General features: G+C 39.3%; 1 protein-coding gene across 1 annotated transcript in view; it reads left to right on the top strand.

The window, feature by feature from the left end:
- The first annotated feature begins 3823 nt into the window (after positions 1-3823).
- The window catches only part of LOC128649812 (beta-1,3-galactosyl-O-glycosyl-glycoprotein beta-1,6-N-acetylglucosaminyltransferase 7-like), a 42356-nt gene continuing 22268 nt past the window's right edge, over positions 3824-23911 (top strand). The window contains exon 1 of the mRNA XM_053703324.1: positions 3824-4799. Within this exon, the coding sequence (XP_053559299.1) occupies positions 3824-4799 (976 nt within the window). The remainder of the gene's footprint in view (positions 4800-23911) is intronic.

The following is a 23911-nucleotide window of genomic DNA, read 5'->3' as shown; positions in this document are numbered from 1 at the left end:
TGGCCTGCGAAAGGTCATACCCTTGGACAGATGGACCCGAGAAAGCCACCAGAGAAGAGAATCTCTGGTCTCTTGATCCAGATTTAGTAGAGGGGACAAATCTGAGTAATCCCCATTCCACTGACTTAGCATGCATAATTGCTGCGGTCTGAGATGCAGGCGCGCAAATGGCACTATGTCCATTGCCGCTACCATTAAGCCGATTACTTCCATGCACTGAGCCACTGACGGGCGTGGAATGGAATGAAGGACACGGCAAGCATTTAGAAGTTTTTATAACCTGGGCTCCGTCAGGTAAATTTTCATCTCTACAGAATCTATAAGAGTCCCTAGGAAGGAGACTCTTGTGAGTGGTGATAGAGAACTCTTTTCCACGTTCACTTTCCACCCATGCTATCTCAGAAATGCCAGAACTATCTCTGTATGAGACTTGGCAATTTGAAAGCTTGACGCCTGTATCAGGATGTCGTCTAGATACGGAGCCACCACTATGCCTCGCGGTCTTAGAATCGCCAGAAGTGAGCCCAGAACCTTTGTAAAAATTCTCGGGGCAGTGGCCAACCCGAAGGGAAGAGCTACAAATGGGTAATGCCTGTCTAGAAAGGCAAACCTTAGGAACCGATGATGATCTTTGTGAATTGGTATGTGAAGGTAGGCATCCTTTAAGTCCACTGTGGTCATGTACTGACCCTTTTGGATCATGGGTAGGATGGTCCGAATAGTTTCCATTTTGAATGATGGAACTCTGAGGAATTTGTTTAAGATCTTTAGATCCAAGATTGGTCTGAAGGTTCCCTCTTTCTTGGGAACCACAAACAGATTTGAATAAAATCCCTGTCCTTGTTTCGTCCGCGGAACTGGATGGATCACTCCCATTACTAGGAGGTCTTGCACACAGCTAAGGAATGCCTCTTTCTTTATCTGGTTTACTGATAACCTTGAAAGATGAAATCTCCCTTGTGGAGGAGAAGCTTTGAAGTCCAGAAGATATCCCTGAGATATGATCTCCAACGCCCCGGGATCCTGAACATCTCTTGCCCACGCCTGGGCGAAGAGAGAAAGTCTTCCCCCACCTAGATCAGTTTCCAGATAGGGGGCCGTTCCTTCATGCTGTCTTGGGGGCAGCAGCAGGCTTTCTGGCCTGCTTGCCCTTGTTCCAGGACTGGTTAGGTTTCCAGGCCTGTCTGGAATGAGCAACAGTTCCCTCTTGTTTTGAAGCGGAGGAAGTTGATGCTGCTCCTGCCTTGAAATTTCGAAAGGCACGAAAATTAGACTGTTTGGCCTTTGATTTGGCCCTGTCCTGAGGAAGGGTATGACCCTTGCCTCCAGTAAATGTCAGCAATAATTTCCTTCAAGCCAGGCCCGAATAAGGTCTGCCCCTTGAAAGGAATGTTGAGTAATTTAGACTTTGAAGTCACGTCAGCTGACCAGGATTTAAGCCATAGCGCCCTACGCGCCTGGATGGCGAATCCGGAATTCTTAGCCGTTAGTTTAGTCAAATGAACAATGGCATCAGAAACAAATGAGTTAGCTAGCTTAAGCGTTCTAACCTTGTCAATTTCATTCAATGGAGCTGTCTGGATGGCCTCTTCCAGGGCCTCAAACCAGAATGCCGCCGCAGCAGTGACAGGCGCAATGCATGCAAGGGGCTGTAAAATAAAACCTTGTTGAATAAACATTTTCTTAAGGTAACCCTCCAATTTTTTATCCATTGTATCTGAAAAAGCACAACTGTCCTCAACCGGGATAGTGGTACGCTTTGCTAAAGTAGAAACTGCTCCCTCCACCTTAGGGACCGTCAGCCATAAGTCCCGTGTAGTGGCGTCTATTGGAAACATTTTTCTAAATATGGGAGGTGGGGAAAAGGGCACACCGGGTCTATCCCACTCCTTGCTAATAATTTCTGGAAGCCTTTTAGGTATAGGAAAAACGTCAGTACACACCGGCACCGCATAGTATCTATCCAGCCTACACAATTTCTCTGGAATTGCAACTGTGTTACAGTCATTCAGAGCAGCCAATACCTCCCCAAGCAATACACGGAGGTTCTCAAGCTTAAATTTAAAAATTAGAAATCTCTGAATCAGGTTTCCCCGAGTCAGAGATGTCACCCACAGACTGAAGCTCTCCGTCCTCATGTTCTGCATACTGTGACGCAGTATCAGACATGGCTCTAACAGCATTTGCGCGCTCTGTATCTCTCCTAACCCCAGAGCTATCGCGCTTGCCTCTTAATTCAGGCAATCTAGATAATACCTCTGACAGGGTATTATTCATGATTGCAGCCATGTCCTGCAAGGTAATCGCTATGGGCGTCCCTGATGTAATTGGCGCCATATTAGCGTGCGTCCCCTGAGCGGGAGGCGAAGGGTCTGACACGTGGGGAGAGTTAGTCGGCATAACTTCCCCCTTGACAGAACCCTCTGGTGATAATTCTTTGACTGATCTTTACTGTTTAAGGTGAAATCAATACATTTAGTACACATTCTCAAATGGGGCTCCACCATGGCTTTCAAACATAATGAACAAGTAGGTTCCTCTGTGTCAGACATGTTTAAACAGACTAGCAATGAGACTAGCAAGCTTGGAAAACACTTTAAAACAAGTTTACAAGCAATATAAAAAAAACGTTACTGCGCCTTTAAGAAACACAAATTTTCCCAAATTTTGAAATAACAGTGAAAAAATGCAGTTACACTAACAAAATTTTTTCAGTGTATGTAATAAGTTAGCAGAGCATTGCACCCACTTGCAAATGGATGATTAACCCCTTAATACCAAAAACCGAATAACAAATGACAAAAACGTTTTTTAAACAGTCACAACTGCCACAGCTCTACTGTGGCTTTTTACCTCCCTCAATACGACTTTTGAAGCCTTTTGAGCCCTTCAGAGAAGTCCTGGATCATGCAGGAAGAAGCTGGATGTCTGTGTCTGTAATTTTTGCTGTGCAAAAAAAACGCCAAAATAGGCCCCTCCCACTCATATTACAACAGTGGGAAGCCTCAGGGAACTGTTTCTAGGCAAAATTCAAGCCAGCCATGTGGAAAAAACTAGGCCCCAATAAGTTTTATCACCAAACATATGTAAAAAACGATTAAACATGCCAGCAAACGTTTTAAAATACACTTTTATAAGAGTATGTATCTCTATTAATAAGCCTGATACCAGTCGCTATCACTGCATTTAAGGCTTTACTTACATTACTTCGGTATCAGCAGCATTTTCTAGCAAATTCCATCCCTAGAAAAATATTTTAACTGCACATACCTTATTACAGGAAAACCTGCACGCTATTCCCCCTCTGAAGTTACCTCACTCCTCAGAATATGTGAGAACAGCAAAGGATCTTAGTTACTTCTGCTAAGATCATAGAAAACGCAGGCAGATTCTTCTTCTAAATACTGCCTGAGATAAACAGTACACTCCGGTACCATTTAAAAATAACAAACTTTTGATTGAAGAAATAAACTAAGTATAAAACACCACAGTCCTCTTACGACCTCCATCTTAGTTGAGAGTTGCAAGAGAATGACTGGGTATGGCAGTGAGGGGGGGAGCTATATAGCAGCTCTGCTGTGGGTGATCCTCTTGCAACTTCCTGTTGGGAAGGAGAATATCCCACAAGTAATGGATGATCCATGGACTGGATACACTCAACAAGAGAAAAGGTCTTTAATATGGTGTCTAGTTTAACCAACTCATGTGTGACCCAGAGGGTTGCAGAAATTTGAAGTGATGCAGTAATGTTACTTGTAATTTCTTTTTGAAACAGGAAGAAATTAAAAGGAATGTACAAGAAGGCTATAGAAGATATCTGAAAATGAGCCAGCTCTGTTCTATTAAGTCTGGCTTCCTATTGTGTATTATGATTAGTATATACCTGTTATTCAATAATATAAAGCATTTTAAGGAGCTAATGGATGAAAAAGGGAATAATGAAGTAATAGAGTGTGGATACTACCCAGCAGAACTGTGTAAAGCTCTTTTTGAAGGAAAACCTGCAGCACTGATAGTTGGAAATGTGTGCCAAGAAGCACTCCCACCCTCAAATGATCAAGGTCTGAGGTACCTACAATTACCTACCAACTGCTCAGAAATAATTAAAGAAATGCACATTATCACTAAACCCCTTTCTGAAGAAGAAGCCAACTTTCATTTGGCTTATATAATAACCATTCATAAGAAACTCCAGATGTTTGTCAAGCTTCTCACAGCAATATATGCTCCTCAAAATGTTTACTGCATTCATATTGACAAAAAAGCCCCCAAGACCTACAAAAATGCTGTCTATACTATAGCCAGCTGCTTTCAGAACATTATTATTTCCTCAAAACAAGAAAATGTTGTGTATGGTGGATTTTCACGTCTGAAAGCAGATATTAATTGCATGGAAGACCTAATTCGTTCAAAGACACCATGGAGTTATGTTATCAATGTGTGTGGGCAGGATTACCCTATAAAAACAAACAAGGAAATTATAAAATACCTGAAAAGCAAGTGGAGAGGGAGAAATGTAACTCCTGGCACAATACAGCCACCTCACATGAAGTACAGGACAGAGGTGAGCTATAAAGAATTCCTCAATCAGGGAAAACCATATATCTGTCCATCTTCCATATTGAAAAACAGGCCGCCGCATAATCTTACTCTATATTTTGGAACAGCATACTATGCCCTCACACGAGACTTTGTGGAGTTTGTTTTATCAGACATCCGAGCCAAGGACCTTCTTGAATGGTCAAAAGACACATATAGTCCTGATGAACACTACTGGGTGACTCTAAACCATCTTAAAGGTAAGATATGTTTTTATATAGTCATTTGATCTTACTGTACAGTACCAAGTGTGTGTATTTTAGGGGGGTGAGCATAGAAACAGATGTTTAGGGACATCCTGTACGGGACAGAAAAAAAAAAGTGAAATTGATGGAACCAAAAATTTAAACCGTGGCAGAAAATTTTTAGGTTTTTGATGATTTTAAGACAACTTAAAAGGGACACTGAACCCAAAAATTTTCTTTTGTAATTCAGAAAGAGCATGCGATTTTAGGCAACGTTCTAATTAACTCCTATTATCAATTTTTCTTCATTCTCTTGCTATCTTTATTTGAAAAAGAAGGCATCTAAGATTTTTGGGGTTCAGTACTCTGGACAGCACTTTATTGATGGATGAATTTATCCACCAATCAGCAAGGACAACCCAGGTTGTTCACCAAAAATGGGCCGGCATCTAAACTGACATTCTTGAATTTCAAATAAAGATACCAAGAGAATGAAGAAAATTTGATAATAGGAGTAAATTAGAAAGTTGCTTAAAATTTCATGCTCAATTTGAATCACGAAATAATTTTTTTGGGTACAGTGTCCCTTTAAAGCCTAAAAAGGTACATGAAAACCCCCAAAATTATTTCAGGATTTAAATAGAACATACAATTTTAAACAACTTTTCAATGTATTTATATTATCAAATTTGCTTCACGCTCTTGGCATTCTTTGCTGAAGGAGCAGCATTTCACTACTGGGAGCTGAGCACACTGGGTAAGCCCCTTTAAAAGGGATGAATAAAATTGTGGTTGTTCTAAACCAGTGATGCAAGTTAAAATTAAATACCACTTGCTTTTTGTGTAAAAATTGATCTTTTAAAATGTTCGCTTAAAGGGACATTCCTGTGAAAATCATGTATTGGCAAAAATGCCAATGTTATCACTGTTTTGGTGTGAATTTTTCTCTGCATGTGCATGTGAAGCACAGCTAGATATTATCAGTGCACCAGCATTTTAAATACTGCAGCTGTTTAGAGAGCCAGTGGGGTTTATATCATATAAGCAATTAACAAAGAGACATTACCAGAGAATATAAGCACTTTAGGCTATCTGAGCAATGGCTGTGTTTTAAATGCTGGTCCATGGTGCATACTTAGGAGGCAAATTTATCAAGCGGAGGCGGACAGGGGCGCACATACGCGCCCCTTTCCGCCACAGCTCACCTATGGCAGGCTGAATTCCCCTGGCGGAATTCAGCATTGCACACGAGCGTTATTTTGCGCTCAAGTGCAATACTGCCCCCTGCCCGCGCACAGCCAGGCGGGCAGGAGCCATCAATCTCCCCTGTCGGACTAGACCACGGAGATTGAATGAGGTGAAAGATTAGGGAAGCAGCAGTTTAATAACTGCTGCTTGTTAAATACGGTGTGCAGGTTCTCTTGTGAGAACCTGCAGTCGTAGTGGGTCAAAAGGCTTGCAAAGCCTTTGATAAATCGATAAAAGGGGTAGGGAAGTCAAAAATTAAACTTGCAAGAATAAAATAGAGCATATACTGTAATTTTAAGACATTTTTAAACTCACTTCTATTTTCAAATGTGCTTTGTTTGTTGGTATCCCTTGTTGAAAAACTATACACACATATCCTACACTAGTGCACACATTTGTCTCTTGTGATTGGCTAACTAGATGTGTTTAGCTAGCTGCCAATGTTCATTCAGCAAAGGATAGCAAGCGAATGAAGCAAATTTGATAATAGAAGTAAATTGGAACGTTGATTAAAATTGTATGTTCTATTCGAATCATGAAAGAATATTTTGGGGTTTCCTTTCCCTTAAAATACACTTTTAAATCAGATATAGCTTTTAATAGAAACATTTTTGCTAATACATGCTAAATATATATATATATATATATATATATACACACACATATACATATATATATACATATACATACATATATATATACACACACATACAGTATGTCACAAAAGTGAGTACACCCCTCACATTTTTGTAAATATTTTATTATATCTTTTCATGTGACAACACTGAAGAAATGACACTTTGCTACAATGTAAAGTAGTGAGTGTACAACCTGTATAAGTGTCAATTTGCTATCCCCTCAGAATAACTCAATGTACAGCCATTAATGTCTAAGCTGTTGGCAACAAAAGGGAGTACACACACCTAAGTGGAAATGTCCAAAGTGGGCCCAATTAGCCATTTTCCCTCCCCGGTGTCATGTGACTCCTTAGTGTTACAAGGTCTCAGGTGTGAAAGGACAGCAGGTGTGTTAAATTTGGTGTTATCGCTCTCACACTCTCTCATACTGGTCACTGCAAGTTCAACATGGCACCTCATGGCAAAGAACTCTGAGGATCTGAAAACAAGAATTGTTGCTCTATCTAAAGATGGCCTAGGCCATAAGAAGATTGCCAAGACCCTGAAACTGAGCTGCAGCACGATGGGCAAGACCATACAGCGGTTTCACATGACAGGTTCTACTCTGAACAGGCCTCGCCATGGCCGACTAAAGAAGTTGAGTGCACGTGCTCAGCGTCATATCCAGAGGTTGTCTTTGGGAAATAGACGTATGAGTGCTGCCAGCATTGCTGCAGAGGTGGGGAGTCAGTCTGTCAGTGCTCAGACCATACGCCACACACTGCATCAAATTGGTCTGCATGGCTGTCGTCCCAGAGGGAAGCCTCTTCTAAAGATGATGCACAAGAAAGCCTGCAAACAGTTTGCTGAAGACAAGCAGACTAAGGACATGGATTACTCAAACCATATCCTGTGGTCCGATGAGACCAATATACTTATTTGGTTCAGATGGTGTCAAGTGTGTGTGGCTGCAACCAGGTGAGGAGTACAAAGACAAGTGTGTCTTGCCTACAGTCAAGCATGGTGGTGGGAATGTCATGGTCTGTTCCTACATGACTGACATACTGAAACAGAGCATGATCCCCTCCCTTCGAAGACTGGGCCGCAGGGCAGTATTCCAACATAACGACCCCAAACACACCTCCAAGACGACCACTGCCTTGCTAAAGAAGCTGAGGGTAAAGGTGATGGACTGGCCAAGCATGTCTCCAGACAAAAACCCTATCGAGCATCTGTGGGGTATCCTCAAATGGAAGGCGGGGGAGCGCAAGGTCTCCACCAGCTCTGTGATGTTGTCATGGAGGAGTGGAAGAGGACTCCAGTGGCAACCTGTGAAGCTCTGGTGAACTCCATGCCTAAGATGGTTAAGGCAGTGCTGGAAAATAATGGTGGCCCCACAAAATATTGACACTTTGGAAGACATTTTTACTTAGGGGTGTACTCACTTTTGTTGCCAACAGTTTAGACATTAATGGCTGTGTGTTAAGTTATTTTGAGGGGTTGAGGGGACAGCAAATTTACACTGGTATACAAGCTGTACACTCACTACTTTACATTGTAGCAAAGTGTCATTTCCTTAGTATTGTCACATGAAAAGCTATAATAAAATATTTACAAAAATGTGAAGGGTGCACTCACTTTTTTGTGACATATATATAAGGAGGAACCTATTACAAATAGTTATGAAAAATAGGTAATACATTTAAAAGGGCAACCTACACCTTAGATTAAGCTGCAAATAGGCAAATAGGCACTTGCACCTTTTCTATAAAAATGCTTTTAAAAATGAATATTGTTGGGGGACTTCCAGGCGGCCATGATAGGTCGCAGTTTTGTGTGCTGCTCCAGCCTTGATAGATTGGGCTTGACAAAACACAGTAACAAGTTGCCATCTGGCAAGAAATTAAAACTGCTGCAATCAAGCTAATCATCCTTTACCTGATGATCCTAAAATCATTGAGATTGCTGCCAGCACCAGAGCTTACATTGAGGTTGCGGCCTTCAGTAGAGTATCCTCAGGGCTCTGCCGTTGCACAACGCCGTGGTTGTGTTGCAATACAACCAATATTTTACTACCTTCTGAGACAGGGGACACACATTTCTTTGGCTACCACGTGTTGCTTCAATATGGCGCTGGATACTACACTAACTCTGAGGGAAGTGGAAGCCATGCTGGATGCTCATTTCTCTAGTTTCTATGCGGTGTTTGAGGAAGAATATATTTCTTTACAAGGTATCTGCGCTATTGCAAAAGGTGAGCTGCAGCCTTTAACAGAACTACCTACTGAACCTCTCACACATCTCACCCATAAGCCTACTGAAAATCAAGTGGCAAAACCTTATACCCCACAGGAAAACAAAATTCACCCAAGCACAAACATAGCGGTGCCGTGGGTGGCGTATGGCGACAAGCTAACAGCAGGTAGATAACATTAGTGAGAAGCAGTGCCAGTGGTTGGAGCCGAATGTGGCTTGGTGAGCTCTATCAGCGAAGTAACGCTGCAGAGGCCTCCGCAGCTTGATGTTGGTAGTCCAGATTCACGGAGACCTGCGATGTCCACAGCAGTTGATGTGCCTACCCTTAGCACTTGCGGGAAGGGTTCTGTCGATGTGCACCTCCCGACCCACCATACCCGTAATAAGGACCCATCTAAGATTTGCTGGTCCGCATTGGAAGGGCCGGGTTCACTCATGGAAGCGCTGTATCCTGAGAAGTTTGACGACGCAAATTTCAGATCCTTCAGAGGCCGTCATATAGCTCTTCATCTACTGGATAACCACCCCAACAGTTAAATTTGAACTCTCGTCCGCCACCCTCGCAATATCTGGATATCTGCCTGCACTTATGAGAACCGGAATAGGCTAAGATAAACCTTCAGTGGGCCCGTCACTTGCCTGGGAGGGAGCAACTGGCCTTCCTGAGTGGGTCCGGAGTCCTTGTGAAGTGTGAGAGTCTGGGGACTTACCTGTTACAACCCTGGTAATGCAGAGGGACACCAGCATCAAACTTTCATTTAACTATCTACAGTCCCCCTATTATGCAGTTTTAGGAGATTGTGATGAAGTCCTGTGGCTCCCTGATACCACTCGAAACTGGTTCAGCCTGCGATGGAATATGATGGGCTCTCTCGCTATACCCCCTATGCAGAAGCCACTACACACTTTCAAACTGGAGTGGGGTAAAAAGACTAATCTACAGTGTTTCAGACAAGAAGCTTCTTTATGGCTGCGATACTGGTCTGACAATTCATGCTAGAACTGTCGATTCCTCATATCCTAATTATGTAGACTTTGTCTGATTATGAGGCTATACAGCTTTATGCCAGCTATGCTCCTTTGGAGGGACACCCTAGTCCAGCTTCTGTATATAACGATAATATAAAGCTAGTATGAGCCATCCCCTCTTCATTTCATTTTATTGCAGTTTATTAAGGGGCTACAGTAAGGATTTTTTTGTGTGCTTTTTGTACCATTGTAGTGTATGTTATAGGCATCTGATATAAATTGTTCCTCCTAGCTATACAATCATTGGAATGTACAGAATGTCTTACATGTTCATATACCCTACTGGCTAGGTATAATATTGTGACTTACCCCATCTACACAACTAAAAGATACCACCCTATTTGCCATAAAAATATTTGCCTATTGATTAACCTACTTAGGTATAATGCTAGTGCTCATATTACTTGTGAAGCTGGTAGACATAAAGATACCTGTATAGTTATCTAATAAGCTAGTTACCACAGCTAATTGACACAGTTCTCTGTTTGCATAGCCTCTCAACTAGCTATAATACTACTGCAATTCTCTCTGTGCAACTAATAGACATAATGATATTTATACATTTGCTCATTGAGCTAGACACAGTATTATAGAATGTCCTATCTGTATAGCTAATAGATATGGCAATATTTTCCTACTTAATTACTTAGCCAGTACAAATACTATGATCTGCCTTACTCATGAGGCTGACTTAAAGGGACATTAAACCCAAACATTTACTTTCATGATTCAGAGAGAGAATACAATTCTAAACAACATTCCAATTTACTTCTATTATCGAATTTGCTTTATTCTTTAGATATCATTTGTTAAAGAAATAGCAATGCACGTGGGTGAGCCAATCACGAGGCAAATATTTGCAGCCACCAATCAGAAGCTACTGAGCCTATCTAGATATGCTTTTCAGGAAAGACTATCAAGAGAATGAAGCAAATTAGATTATAGAAGTAAATTAGAAAGTGGTTTAAAATGGTATTCTCTGGCATGCTGTCGGACTTCCGGAGGAGCAGCTCAGGTGTATGGTCACGTAAGACACCTGCTCTGATTCACCTTCTTTCAAGCCTGATGGCGGGAAATATGCGCCCAAAACCCTAGACCCTGGGCGGCTTGAATAGCCAAAATTACCGCTACCGGAGTCTGAATTAGTGCCACTCCAAAGCACTAAACTGCATTAAGTAGTACTCTTAAGGACTTACAAAGTTTTCAGTAAAACTCTCTCTGTTTTCTGACACTCAAAATTACTAGTAACTTGTTAAAATAAATAGTGGAGAAGCACAGAGAGGATAACTATTGGCTAAATCAATAAATTCAATGCCGGTAATATTTTGAACTTTTCCTCATTGCTGGCCCCTTTGAGCGGCCGTTGCTACCAACTCAGAGGACAGAACTAACAAATCCACGGCAGAGAAGCTGGGACCTGTTTAAAACAGCGCAGGATTTTACATAATCATTGCTGCCCTGGCTTTAATTCTATCTGTCTTTTCATAGTTTCTGAGGTGAACGAACCATCCTGACCAGGACTTAGCATACGGCCTCTTTTTGACCTTGCTGAACTTCGCATCTCCTACCTGGTTTGGAGTGGGGATTCCTGGCTCGTCGGCCGCTGCTGGCCTTGACGTGGACCATAGTGTCCCTTGATTCGCGGAGATCTTGCCGACGGAGGTAAGCGGAGGCGCAGTGATATCCTGGGCGCTGTATTCGATTGGTCCGGACTTCCCCTCCCACCGGTGCTGCGTGAGGGGTCCGGATCTTGCTCCTGCACTTTGTCGCCCATCTGGATCCTGACGGCTGCCATCTTCCTGGCGTTCGACCTGAGCTCTCCCAGGAAGCTCGCTCCGGGATTTTTTCTCTCTCAGCCTGTCCGGCGCTTCCCCTCCCACCGGTGCTGCGTGTAGGGGAGGCCCGGTCTCTTAGAAGGGTCGCCCTGAATACTGTGTGCCCCTGGTCAGGAATGGGTAAAGTATGCAACACATACATTGACTCTTGTATGTACTCCCTCAGTATCATTCAAGAAACATACCGCACAATATAATATCTCTCCCAGCTTACTGCAATTCAGCAGCCACCAGAACTCACACCTGAAATACTTTGACTTTGTCTGCTACATTTACAAAAATTCATATAAAGACTGTTACCTTGAGAATGGACTTTTTTACTTACTCCACGATAAAAACTGTGGGCTGATAGCAACTGTTTTGATCCATGATTTAACAAATATCTAATTCTTTTTTCTTTTGTTTTTTTTTTTCTTGTATAGAGATATTTAATTAAGGCATTGAAGAGTACCCTTTACATACCTATATAGGTACAGAGTGAAAAGCCCATATCAAACTAGGGCTCTATATAAAGAAGGAAAGAAGAAAAAGGGGAGAGAGAGAAGAAGGGGGGGGGGAGAGGAAAGGAGAGGGGGGTAGTATAATCGTCTTCCCTACGAATATTTACAAATTAAGACATAAATACCTTCCTTTACAGAAAGGCTTATGATAAATTTGAACATATAGCCTTATTGAGAAACAAAGTATAAAAGTTACTAACTAGTTAGATACTGGAAAAGATCCTCAACTCTCTCATATATAGCTAGATCAGTATTCTTGGTTATAAGTCCTGATATAATAACTAATGATGCCATCCTAAGTTACTGATGATAGAAATCAGGGGAGCTTAACCCATTTGTTGGTACTTTTTTGTTTGGTATCAGAGATATATACAAAATACATTATTTGTATCAATATTATTTTTATGTTACCAGGTGCATAAAATCTGAATAATTGAATTGCAACTCTACACAGGGAAAGGCCTGATATTTAATATGTGAGAACAATGTATTAGCTTTCACCTAAGTGATTTTTATTTTTCTGTATAGAGATATAAAAAGCTGCCTGATTAAACATAGCAATACCAATCTGCTACTGTCGCATAGAGGCATAAGAAAGCATCTACTCTACATATTACTATAAACTAATGTTTTTTTGTTCAGATTTACATTCTGACGAATATCTTGCACATTAAATATGGATTACTAGGGCTGATAACATACGGTCAGAGTGTTATTATCTATCATCCTTTTCACTCTTGAAGGCTGAAGGGAATATATACTCCTTTTGTGTAATTAGATGCAGTAAATGCCTCTTTGAGCTTTTTACCTGGTCTAAAGTATTCTTTAAATTAACCTGTTGTTAAGCTCTTAAAGCTAAATATTCTGAGTTCTTAAGCTCTCAATATTAGTGCCTATCAGACCAGATTAACTATATAGGCACTTGCTTGCTATTAATATAGTATCAGGATCTGAGTATTTCTCAGAATCTTGCTACTTAAACTGATATCAACCCCTTATAATTGTGCCTTTGCCAGAATTAAATACATGAATAAGGTTTATTTACAATTAGAATAAATTGCATTTACTTAGGATCTCACACTAGTCACCTTAGGTCACTATAAATACAGATCACTGCACTTTTTTTATATCACTGCCCACAAGTATCCCCTTTTAAAATACAATTCCCTTCACCTGTGTCAGCACTGTCACGTCCTCACATTACTTCACTTTTTCCCCTCCCCCTCCCCTTTTCCCCTTTTTTTTTTCTTTTTTTTCTTCTCACCTCCCTCACTCACTACACAATTCCCACTTTGCACACCTACATTTTTCCCTGCTCTTTCTTTATCTCCTATGCAGGGTCTGATTCACTCCTTATGCACTTTCCAAACACTTTTTCACAAGTACACTCTTTTTTACACAAATTAACTTTTTCACTCTCAGCACATGGACAAATTTTTCCATAATTTGTCCAAGACTCCCTCTCCCGCCATGGCGGCTCGCAATAAGGATAGAAAACACAAAGGCAATTCAGAGAACACTAGTGACAGCCAAGCGACTGTATCAAATAGTTCTACAGTGCAGGAAGCAATAAATATTCAAAGCCTAGTTGTAAGTATCTCAGACGCTCTTTCCCCTAAATTTGATGCTCTGCGAACTGAAATTAAGCAAGATATCTCTGTATTAACTCAGGAAGTACGACAATTTTCTAATAGATTACAAGAAGTTGAGCAGAGGGTGTCAGACCTTGAGGTTTTGACAATGTCGCATAACTCTAAACTGGAAGGCCTAAATACTAAAATTCAAAAAGTCTATAGTAAGCTAGAAGACCTAGAAAATCGTTCTAGGAGAAATAATATTAGAATTATAGGACTCCCAGAAGAGCAACAATATGAAAATCTCTCCTCTTTCATATCTAAAACATTACCTAAAATTCTTAATATTCCATCTGACTACCAATCTATTATTGTTGAAAGAGCGCATAGACTTGGCCCATCTCGCACAGATATGAAAGGTGGAAAAAGGCCTAGACCAGTAATTGCGAGATTGTTAAATTTTCAGGATAAGACGGTCTTACTTCAACACTACCGCAAGTACCAGCCAATTAGTATTGGAGGGGTTTCAATCCTGATTTTTCAGGATTTTTCGGCTGATACAGCGTCAAAAAGAAAAGAACTAGTTCCTATATGTACTAAATTTATACAGCATGGCTATCGGGTCACCATAATTTACCCTTCTAAACTTAAAGTCACAGTAAATGAGATCACACACTGGTTTCAGGAAGCTCATAAAGCTGAAACTTTCTTTAATTCACTAGACCCACCTCCTTAATAAGAGTATAGTCTAAATATGTCAATCAATGAATAAATGAAATGCAGGTTCTAAATGGGGGATACCCCGTGACTCTCTATCAAGCGGGTCATGGGGCAAGGGGTGGGTATTCTCTGTGGGGGTTTGTTTTTTGTTGTTTGGGATTTTTTTTTTTCTTTTCTCTCCCCTCTCTCCCTCCTCCTCTCCCTCTTGTTTTATAAAAGGCAATGATGGTAGATAAATACAAAGTAGTCTCTTGGAATGTGGGAGGTATCTCAACACCTACTAAGAGAAAGGCTATTCTTGCTCAGTTACAGAAAACACAAACAGACATAGGTTTTATACAAGAAACACACCTAAGTACAGAGGAATCTTTAAAATTAAGAGCCTCATGGGTTAAGGAAGTTTATTTTGCACCCAGTGTGAGAAGGAAAAGGGGAGTAGCTATACTAATAGGGAAGAAAATTGATTTGGTGGTTATCCACTCTGAGGCCGATCCTGGGGGAAGGTATGTTCTATTAAAGATTAAAATTGCCCACAAGGTATATACACTCTGTAATGTATACGGCCCCAATGTCTTTGATCCTGAATTCTGGGATACCCTTCAGTCTAAGCTTATTGTATATGCCACCGGGCATTTAATTATCGGGGGGGATTTCAATATGGCATCACAATGTCCAATAGATAGATTGAGATGTAATACCAAACGGCTGAAACAAAAAAAAAGACAATCTGGAATCTAAGATGCTTAAGAAAATTATGCAGAACTTAGGAGTACGAGATATTTGGCGGGCACAAAACCTTGATGTTCAGAAATACACTTGCTTTTCCAAAGCCCATAAAACTCTTTCACGCATTGATATGTTCTTGATTGATGAACATATACCTATCTCTCAGGTCAAATCTGAAATAGCTCAGATTACACTATCAGATCATGGTCCTATCTCCCTTGAACTCCATAATATGCATTCACAACCTACCCCATCTCGTTTCCTATTTCCTTATTTTTTGACGCCTGATTTTAAGTTTAAAAATTGGCTCAAAAGTAAATTTGAGGAATACGTGCATTTTAACAGCGAATATCTAGATCGTCCCGATATATTTTGGGAGGCTGCAAAAGCAGTGATGCGGGGGGAGATTATAGCTTACAGGGCCGCGCTTTTGAAAAAGATGAGATTTAGAGAGAAGGAAGTAGGTAAATTTCTGATTAATTCATATAATCAATTTCTCATGAATAAAACTCCTTCAAATTGGGCGAAATATGTTCGCGCTAAAAATGAAAGGGACACATTTATATTGCAACAAGAGGCCCAAAAGGAACTGAAACTTCAGGCCAAAATGTATAGGTTTGGCAATAAATCTGGTAGAATGCTGGCTAAATTAGTAAAAAATGAGAAAAAGCAGTCAAGTATTGAACAACTTCAATATAAAGGGAAATTATTGCTAAAATCTGAAGATATTTCACAGGCATTATTTGAATATTTTCAAGAGCTTTATGCATCCAAATCATATGACACAATGAACTCTGATGAGTTCTGGAGTAAAATTATTTGCCCCACACTATCAGCAGAATCTGCCGACACCTTAAATTCTCCCATTACTATAGAAGAAGTTGAGAAAGAGATTACTAAATTATCTTCAAATAAAGCAGCTGGTCCAGATGGGCTTCCTAGTGAATTCTATAAAATATTATCCGCGGAAAGTGCCCCTTTGCTGTGTAATCTTTTCAATAATTTTTACATAAATGCTAAACCTGTTCCATCTTCCTTTGCTGCGTCTTTCACGACTTTAATACTTAAGCCTGGCAAAGATCCTAAATGTAAGGAATCATATAGGCCAATAGCCCTTTTGAATTCAGATTATAAAATTTTAACTACAATATTGGCATCTAGACTTCAGGGGGCACTAGGTAAAATCATTCACTCTGATCAAGCAGGGTTTTTAAACAAATGCAATTCCTCTGCAAAAATTAGAGAGTTACTGGTTGTTGCGGAGTATTTTGGGAATTTATCGGGCTCAGAGGAGCGGGGAGAGGGCACCCCTGACCTTGCTATTCTATCTATTGATGCTGAAAAGGCTTTTGATTCTATCATTCATAAACACATAATAAATTCATTAATGCAATTTGGTATTAGAGGTAAGTTCTCTAAATTTGTAGAGAATTTATATAGCCAGCCCTCTACAAGACTCATAGTAAACAATAATCTCACACTTGATATATTACTGGGTAGGGGGACGCGTCAGGGGTGTCCCCTCTCCCCGCTTCTCTTTGATGTTTCCATTGAACCCCTAGCAATCTGGATAAGACAATTTCTTGAGGGTATAAAAATACATAATTACGAGATAAAAATTGGATTATATGCAGATGACTTGCTTTTGTATGTGGCTAACACTAAAGTGAACATTCCCAAGCTGATTTACATAATGGATCACTTTGGATCCTTCTCTGGATATAAAGTGAACTTGACAAAATCGGAAATATTCTGGCTTAGGAAGAACGCTACATCTCTTTTAAATATACCTTTCCGGGAGGTCACGGACTCTTTTAAGTATCTGGGGATCTGTATTCCGGTTAACTCTTCAGATTTATATAATTTTAACATTCCACCAATATTGAAAATTATTAGAGATAAACTTAAGTCATTGCAGAACTTACCTATATCAATTTCTGGTAGAATCGCACTATTTAAAATGGTTCTTCTCCCAAAGTTGCTTTACATTCTTCAAAACACTCCGATAATTTTATTAGAAAAAGATATTCGTACACTTAACAGTTCACTTATACAGTTATGTGGCAGGGGAAAAGATCAAAGATTTCCCTTATCAAATTGTCAATTTCAAAGGAATATGGTGGACTTGCACTACCAGATCTAAGGCTTTATAATCTTTGCTTCTTGGCACGGATAGCAATTGACTGGATTTTATCCAATAATTATGTCTTAAATAATGAACTTGAAACAGACGTTTGCACCCCGTACCTCCCAATAGCATTATTACACTCTGTAACAAAAGAAGTACCTGCGGAAATTAAGAAACTGAAAACAATCTTTAACCCACTTAAGGCATGGCATAAAATCGCCAACCTCCTATCAATTAATGCTAAGGCTTCCTCTTATCTGCCCTTAAGAGGAAATTCGAAATTTCAAGCAGGCCTTAACTCGGCTGTCTTTAAAGGATGGCACAATGCTGGCCTGAGTAAAGTTTATCAAATAATAGATGGGAATAGGGGATGCATTAAAACGTTTCAGGAATTAAAACGGAATTTAATCTATCTAACAAAGATTTCTTTGCTTATCTACAGGCAAGGCATTTTGTCTCGGAAATAACTAAGGAAAGGGGCTGGAGCTGGGGACTAGGAAAACTGGAAGACTGGCTTGTTTTAGCCAGGAATGGACATATGTCCATAGCTCCTTGTTATCATTACCTTAATGCTAGTAAAGGTCTTCCAATTTTATCCAAAATGGCAGCGGATTGGAACATATTAATCCCTCAGGGCAATGTTGAACCAAAGCTGCTTCAATTATCATTAAATAAAATTGCTCAGACCACACTTTCCGCTACCTGGCGTGAATCACAGGTTAAACTTCTTCACAGAGCTTACTTTACACCTGGGAGGGGCCTCAGATGTGGCAATTTTGGATTTAATAAGTGCCCCAAATGTGCATATCCTGCAGCAGATTTATCGCATATGTTCTGGGCATGTCCTAAAATAAGAAACTTTTGGCTCAAGCTAGAATACTGGTTAAAAACTGTTTTAAAGATAGCTCCTGTGACTTTAACATTTTTTCAAATAGTATTTTGTGTAAATGGGGGACCTGGTAAGCAAGTTAATGAAAAAGTAGTAATTTCTTCTATTCTGGCTACCAGGTATCTAATTTGCAAAAAATGGAAAAGTCGAGCACTTCCAAGTATTGTTGAAGTAAAGAACTGCATGAAAAAACAATGCATACTTGAGCAAAGAGATACAAATATAGACAATGAACAAGATATTAGGAAATTTTTTAGCGAATGGGCAATATATTTAAAGATATTTCCCACTACTGAAATAAATCATATAATTTTTCCATTTCGACACTCAGAAACAGTCCTGCTAGGAAACTGGTAGGTGGTTGAAGGGAGATGTGGAGGGAGACTGGGTAAAGGGGGTTTCCCTTTCCCCCCCCCCCTTTTTTTTTTTTTGTTTTGTTTTGTTTGTTTGTTGATTTGTTTTGTTGTTTATTTGTTGGTTTTAGTTGTTTTTTTTTTTAGAATAAAACAAAAAGCACCAACAGAGTATATTTACATAATTAATAGAGGTTAGTTTTTTCCAGATTTGGATTGGTCTTTTCATTTCTTTTATTTGTTTGTCTATGTGAATATACATTATGCAGGTATTATTACTATTTTTGTTTTTTAAGGCCTCTTTTACGGCTTGGAATGGATAAGCCAATGATGTGTTTGTATTATATTTACTCTGTTGGATTATAAATAAAGAATTAAAAAAAAAAAAATGGTATTCTCTATCTGAATCATGAAAGAAAAAACTTGGGGTTAATGTGCCTTTAAAGATACTTGTCTACTTATGTACTTGGCCAGTTAAAACAATGAAAATTATTTTCCTAGTACAACTAATAGACATAGCAATATCTGTTTACATATTTAGTCAGGTAGAACACCACTGTTTATCCTACTTGTATAGCTAATGGTCATAAAAACATGTTAATTTTTTTTTTTCATTACCAAGCTACCTATGGCTCCGTTACTTGTCTTACTAGAGCAACTAATACATATAAAATAATATGTTCACTTATTGATATATAACATACTTTATTATAAAACTCACTCTAATGTACCCATATACAAGGAGAGGTACAAAAGTGGCCTCTTGTGAATGTAGAGGGAAATTTAAGCTTTAAGTTCTAATAGTACCTAAAAAAAAATAAAAAAAAATGGAAGTCTGATTTAAGGTTAATTTTTAAGAAACAGACACCTGTTTAGGAATTCTCATTGTTATGTATATCTGTTAAATATTATGTGCATTTATATCTCGTGACCTGTACTTGTATACTGTAGTATTCCAACCAGATGTCACTGTATTTCTGTCTGTCATGTGATAGTTTTGAACCTCAATTAAAAAAAAAAAAAAAGATTTAAAAAAAAAAAAATGTATATGGCTTTTGCTGCGGAATGGCTCAATAAAAAAAAAAAATTGTAATGCCTAGAGATCATCTAATAAAGTTTATTTTAAAGGAGAAAAAAAAACTAAAAATGAATATTGTTTCTGGACACTTTGAAATGGCTGGGCTGCATATGGCACCCAATCACAAAAGGCTCATTAGTTGGATTCAACAGACTGCCAAGATTCAGCCCAGATCATAATGTCATCAGTGGGCGGCGCTTGGTAGTCATTTCAAAGTGGCCAGAAACAATATTCATTGTAAAATAACTTTTTTACTGTTCCTGCTGCATGATAAGAAAGAGGTGCAGGAGGCTATTTGAAGCTTAATCTAAGGTAAGACTTTACGATGACTAAAAGGTGTAGACTGTCCCTTTAAACTGAAACTAGCAAGAAGTGCATGGCTGTGCAACAACTAAATTCCTAGGACTCTAAAGCTCATTGGCAAATAAAGTTGAGTATTTTAGGCCAAGAAAATCCATTTTCAAGAAACAAAGCACAATAATACATTCTGAAATATTTTCTTTTAAAAGTGATGTATAAATAGTTTGCATATCACGTCTGTTCATGCTTATTGATTAATCCAGTCTTTAGTATAAGTAAACCGTCCAGCAAAACAGCACCAAAACAATGGTTCTATTGGAAACTGTCACTCATAACTACTTACACTGTGGAAATCATTTAATGTGTCTATGTATGTATCACTATATGGATTTGCTAGTATATGTACACTACACACACATATATACAGTTGTGCTCATAAGTTTACATACCCTGGCAGAATTTATGATTTCTTGGCCATTTTTCAATGAATATGAATGATAACACAAATACTTTTTTCACTCATGGTTAGTGTTTGGCTGAAGCCATTTATTATCAATCAACTGTGTTTACTCTTTTTAAGTCATAATGACAACAGAAACTACCCAAATGACCCTGATCAAAAGTTTACATACTCTGGTGATTTTGGCCTGCTAACATGCACACAAGTTGACACAAAGGGGTTTGAATGGCTATTAAACGTAACCATCCTCACCTGTGATCTGTTTTCTTGTAATTAGTGTGTGTGTATAAAAGGTCAATGAGTTTCTGGACTCCTGACAGACCCTTGCATCTTTCATCCACTGCTGCACTGACATTTCTGGATTCTGAGTCATGGGGAAAGCAAAAGAATTGTCAAAAGAATCTGCAGGAAAAGGTAGTTGAATTGTATAAAACAGGAATTGAGAATGGCAATCAGCGTTGTGTTCAAACTCTAATCAAGAAGTAGATAATGAGGGGTTCTGTTGAAACCAAACCACGGTCAGGTAGACCAACTAAAGTTTCAAACACAACTGCCAGGAAAATTTTTCGGGATGCAAAAAAACCCCCACAAATAACTTCAGGTGAAATACAGGACTCTCTGAAAACATGTGGTGTGGCTGTTTCAAGATGCACAATAAGGAGGCACTTGAAGAAAGATGGGTTGCATGGTCGAGTCGCCAGAAGAAATCCATTACTACGCAAATGCCACAAAGTATCCCACTTACAATACACCAAACAGCACAGAGACAAGCCTCAAACCCTCTGGCACAAAGTCATTTGGAGTGATGAGACCAAAATTGAGCTTTTTGGCCACAACCATAAATGTTACATTTGGAGAGGAGTCAACAAGGTCTATGATGAATGGTATTCCATTCCTACTGTGAAACACAGAGGTGGATCGTTGATGTTTTGGGGATGTGTGAGCTACAAAGGCACAGGAAATTTGGTCAGAATTGATGGCAAGATGAATGCAGTATGTTATCAAAAAATACTGAAGGAAAATTTGCATTCATCAGCCCGGAAGCTGTGCATGGGACGTACTTGGACATTCCAAAATGACAATGATTCTAAACAGAAGGCCAAGTCAACCTGTCATTGGCTACAGCAGAATAAAGTGAAGGTTCTGGAGTGGCCATCTCAGTCTCCTGACTTCATTATCATTGAGCCACTCTCTGGAGATCTCAAACGTGCAGTTCATGCAAGGCAGCCCAAGAATTTACAGGAACTGGAGACTTTTTGCCAGGAAGAATGGGCAGCTTTATCATTTGAGAAGATAAAGAACCTCATCCACAAATACCACAAAAGACTTCAAACTGTCATTGATGTTAAAGATGGCAATACACGGTATTAAGAACTGGGGTATGTAAACTTTTGATCAGAGTCATTTGGGTAGTTTCTGATGTCATGATTTAAAGAGAGTAAACACAGTTGATTGATAATAAATGGCTTCAGCCAAACACTAACCATGTGTGAAAGAAAAGTTTTTGTGTTATTCATATTCTCTAAAAAAAATGGCCAACAAATCATAAATTCTGCCAGGGTATGTAAACTTATGAGCACAACTGTGTATATGTATATGTATATATACATATACATATATACATACACATATACACACACTAAAGTGGTTTAAGCATTACTACTCTTAATGAAGACCTCACTTTGACAGTCATCTTTCACTAAGCTTGCTGAACTCAAAAAAATAAAATAAAATACATCAAAAATTAGAGTCACTACATGAAAGTATATCAGACATTCCCAGTCAAGAAAATAAAAAATAGAAATGTGGCAAGAGAACATTATTTGATCGTTGGAGTTTAGACTACCAATTAAAAGACAGTCCATTTGTAGTTGTGAATTGCACAACTATTCAGTGAGGATATGGTAAGTCTAAAGATTTATTTAAAGAGACTGATTCTAAAGATATTGAATATAATTAAAAACAGATAATTTACAGATAAATGTACTGAAACTTGACAAAAATATAGCAGGATGGGTTTTCAGATGTAATTGATTTAAGTGTAATGATTTGTTAGCAAGTAGGGAATTTACAGTAGTAATGGAGTAAGTACAAAAAGGCCCATAAAAATATCAATAGGAAAAAAGAAAGATGAAGATGAAAAGTGTAGAAATCTGCATCTTCATAGAATTAATGCCATCCTGGAGAGAAAAAAAAAATAATAAAAAAACAGAATTTATGCTTACCTGATAAATTACTTTCTCCAACGGTGTGTCCGGTCCACGGCGTCATCCTTACTTGTGGGATATTCTCTTCCCCAACAGGAAATGGCAAAGAGCCCAGCAAAGCTGGTCACATGATCCCTCCTAGGCTCCGCCTACCCCAGTCATTCGACCGACGAAAAGGAGGAATATGCATAGGAGAAATCATATGATACCGTGGTGACTGTAGTTAGAGAAAATAATTAATCAGACCTGATTAAAAAACCAGGGCGGGCCGTGGACCGGACACACCGTTGGAGAAAGTAATTTATCAGGTAAGCATAAATTCTGTTTTCTCCAACATAGGTGTGTCCGGTCCACGGCGTCATCCTTACTTGTGGGAACCAATACCAAAGCTTTAGGACACGGATGATGGGAGGGAGCAAATCAGGTCACCTAGATGGAAGGCACCACGGCTTGCAAAACCTCTCTCCCAAAAATAGCCTCAGAAGAAGCAAAAGTATCAAATTTGTAAAATTTGGTAAAAGTGTGCAGTGAAGACCAAGTCGCTGCCTTACATATCTGATCAACAGAAGCCTCGTTCTTGAAGGCCCATGTGGAAGCCACAGCCCTAGTGGAGTGAGTTGTGATTCTTTCAGGAGGCTGCCGTCCGGCAGTCTCATAAGCCAATCGGATGATGCTTTTAAGCCAAAAAGAGAGAGAGGTAGAAGTTGCTTTTTGACCTCTCCTTTTACCAGAATAAACAACAAACAAAGAAGATGTTTGTCTGAAATCCTTTGTAGCCTCTAAATAGAATTTTAGAGCACGAACTACATCCAAATTGTGCAACAAACGTTCCTTCTTTGAAACTGGTTTCGGACACAAAGAAGGCACAACTATCTCCTGGTTAATGTTTTTGTTAGAAACAACTTTCGGAAGAAAACCAGGTTTAGTACGCAAAACCACCTTATCTGCATGGAACACCAGATAAGGAGGAGAACACTGCAGAGCAGATAACTCTGAAACTCTTCTAGCAGAAGAAATTGCAACCAAAAACAAAACTTTCCAAGATAGTAACTTAATATCTACGGAATGTAAGGGTTCAAACGGAACCCCTTGAAGAACTGAAAGAACTAAATTGAGACTCCAAGGAGGAGTCAAAGGTTTGTAAACAGGCTTGATTCTAACCAGAGCCTGAACAAAAGCTTGAACATCTGGCACAGCTGCCAGTTTT

Source organism: Bombina bombina, chromosome 1 (assembly GCF_027579735.1).
Source record: "Bombina bombina isolate aBomBom1 chromosome 1, aBomBom1.pri, whole genome shotgun sequence".
NCBI lineage: Eukaryota > Metazoa > Chordata > Amphibia > Anura > Bombinatoridae > Bombina > Bombina bombina.
The sequence above is the reverse complement of the archived record's forward strand: the minus strand, read 5'-3'. Positions and strand labels throughout refer to the sequence as shown.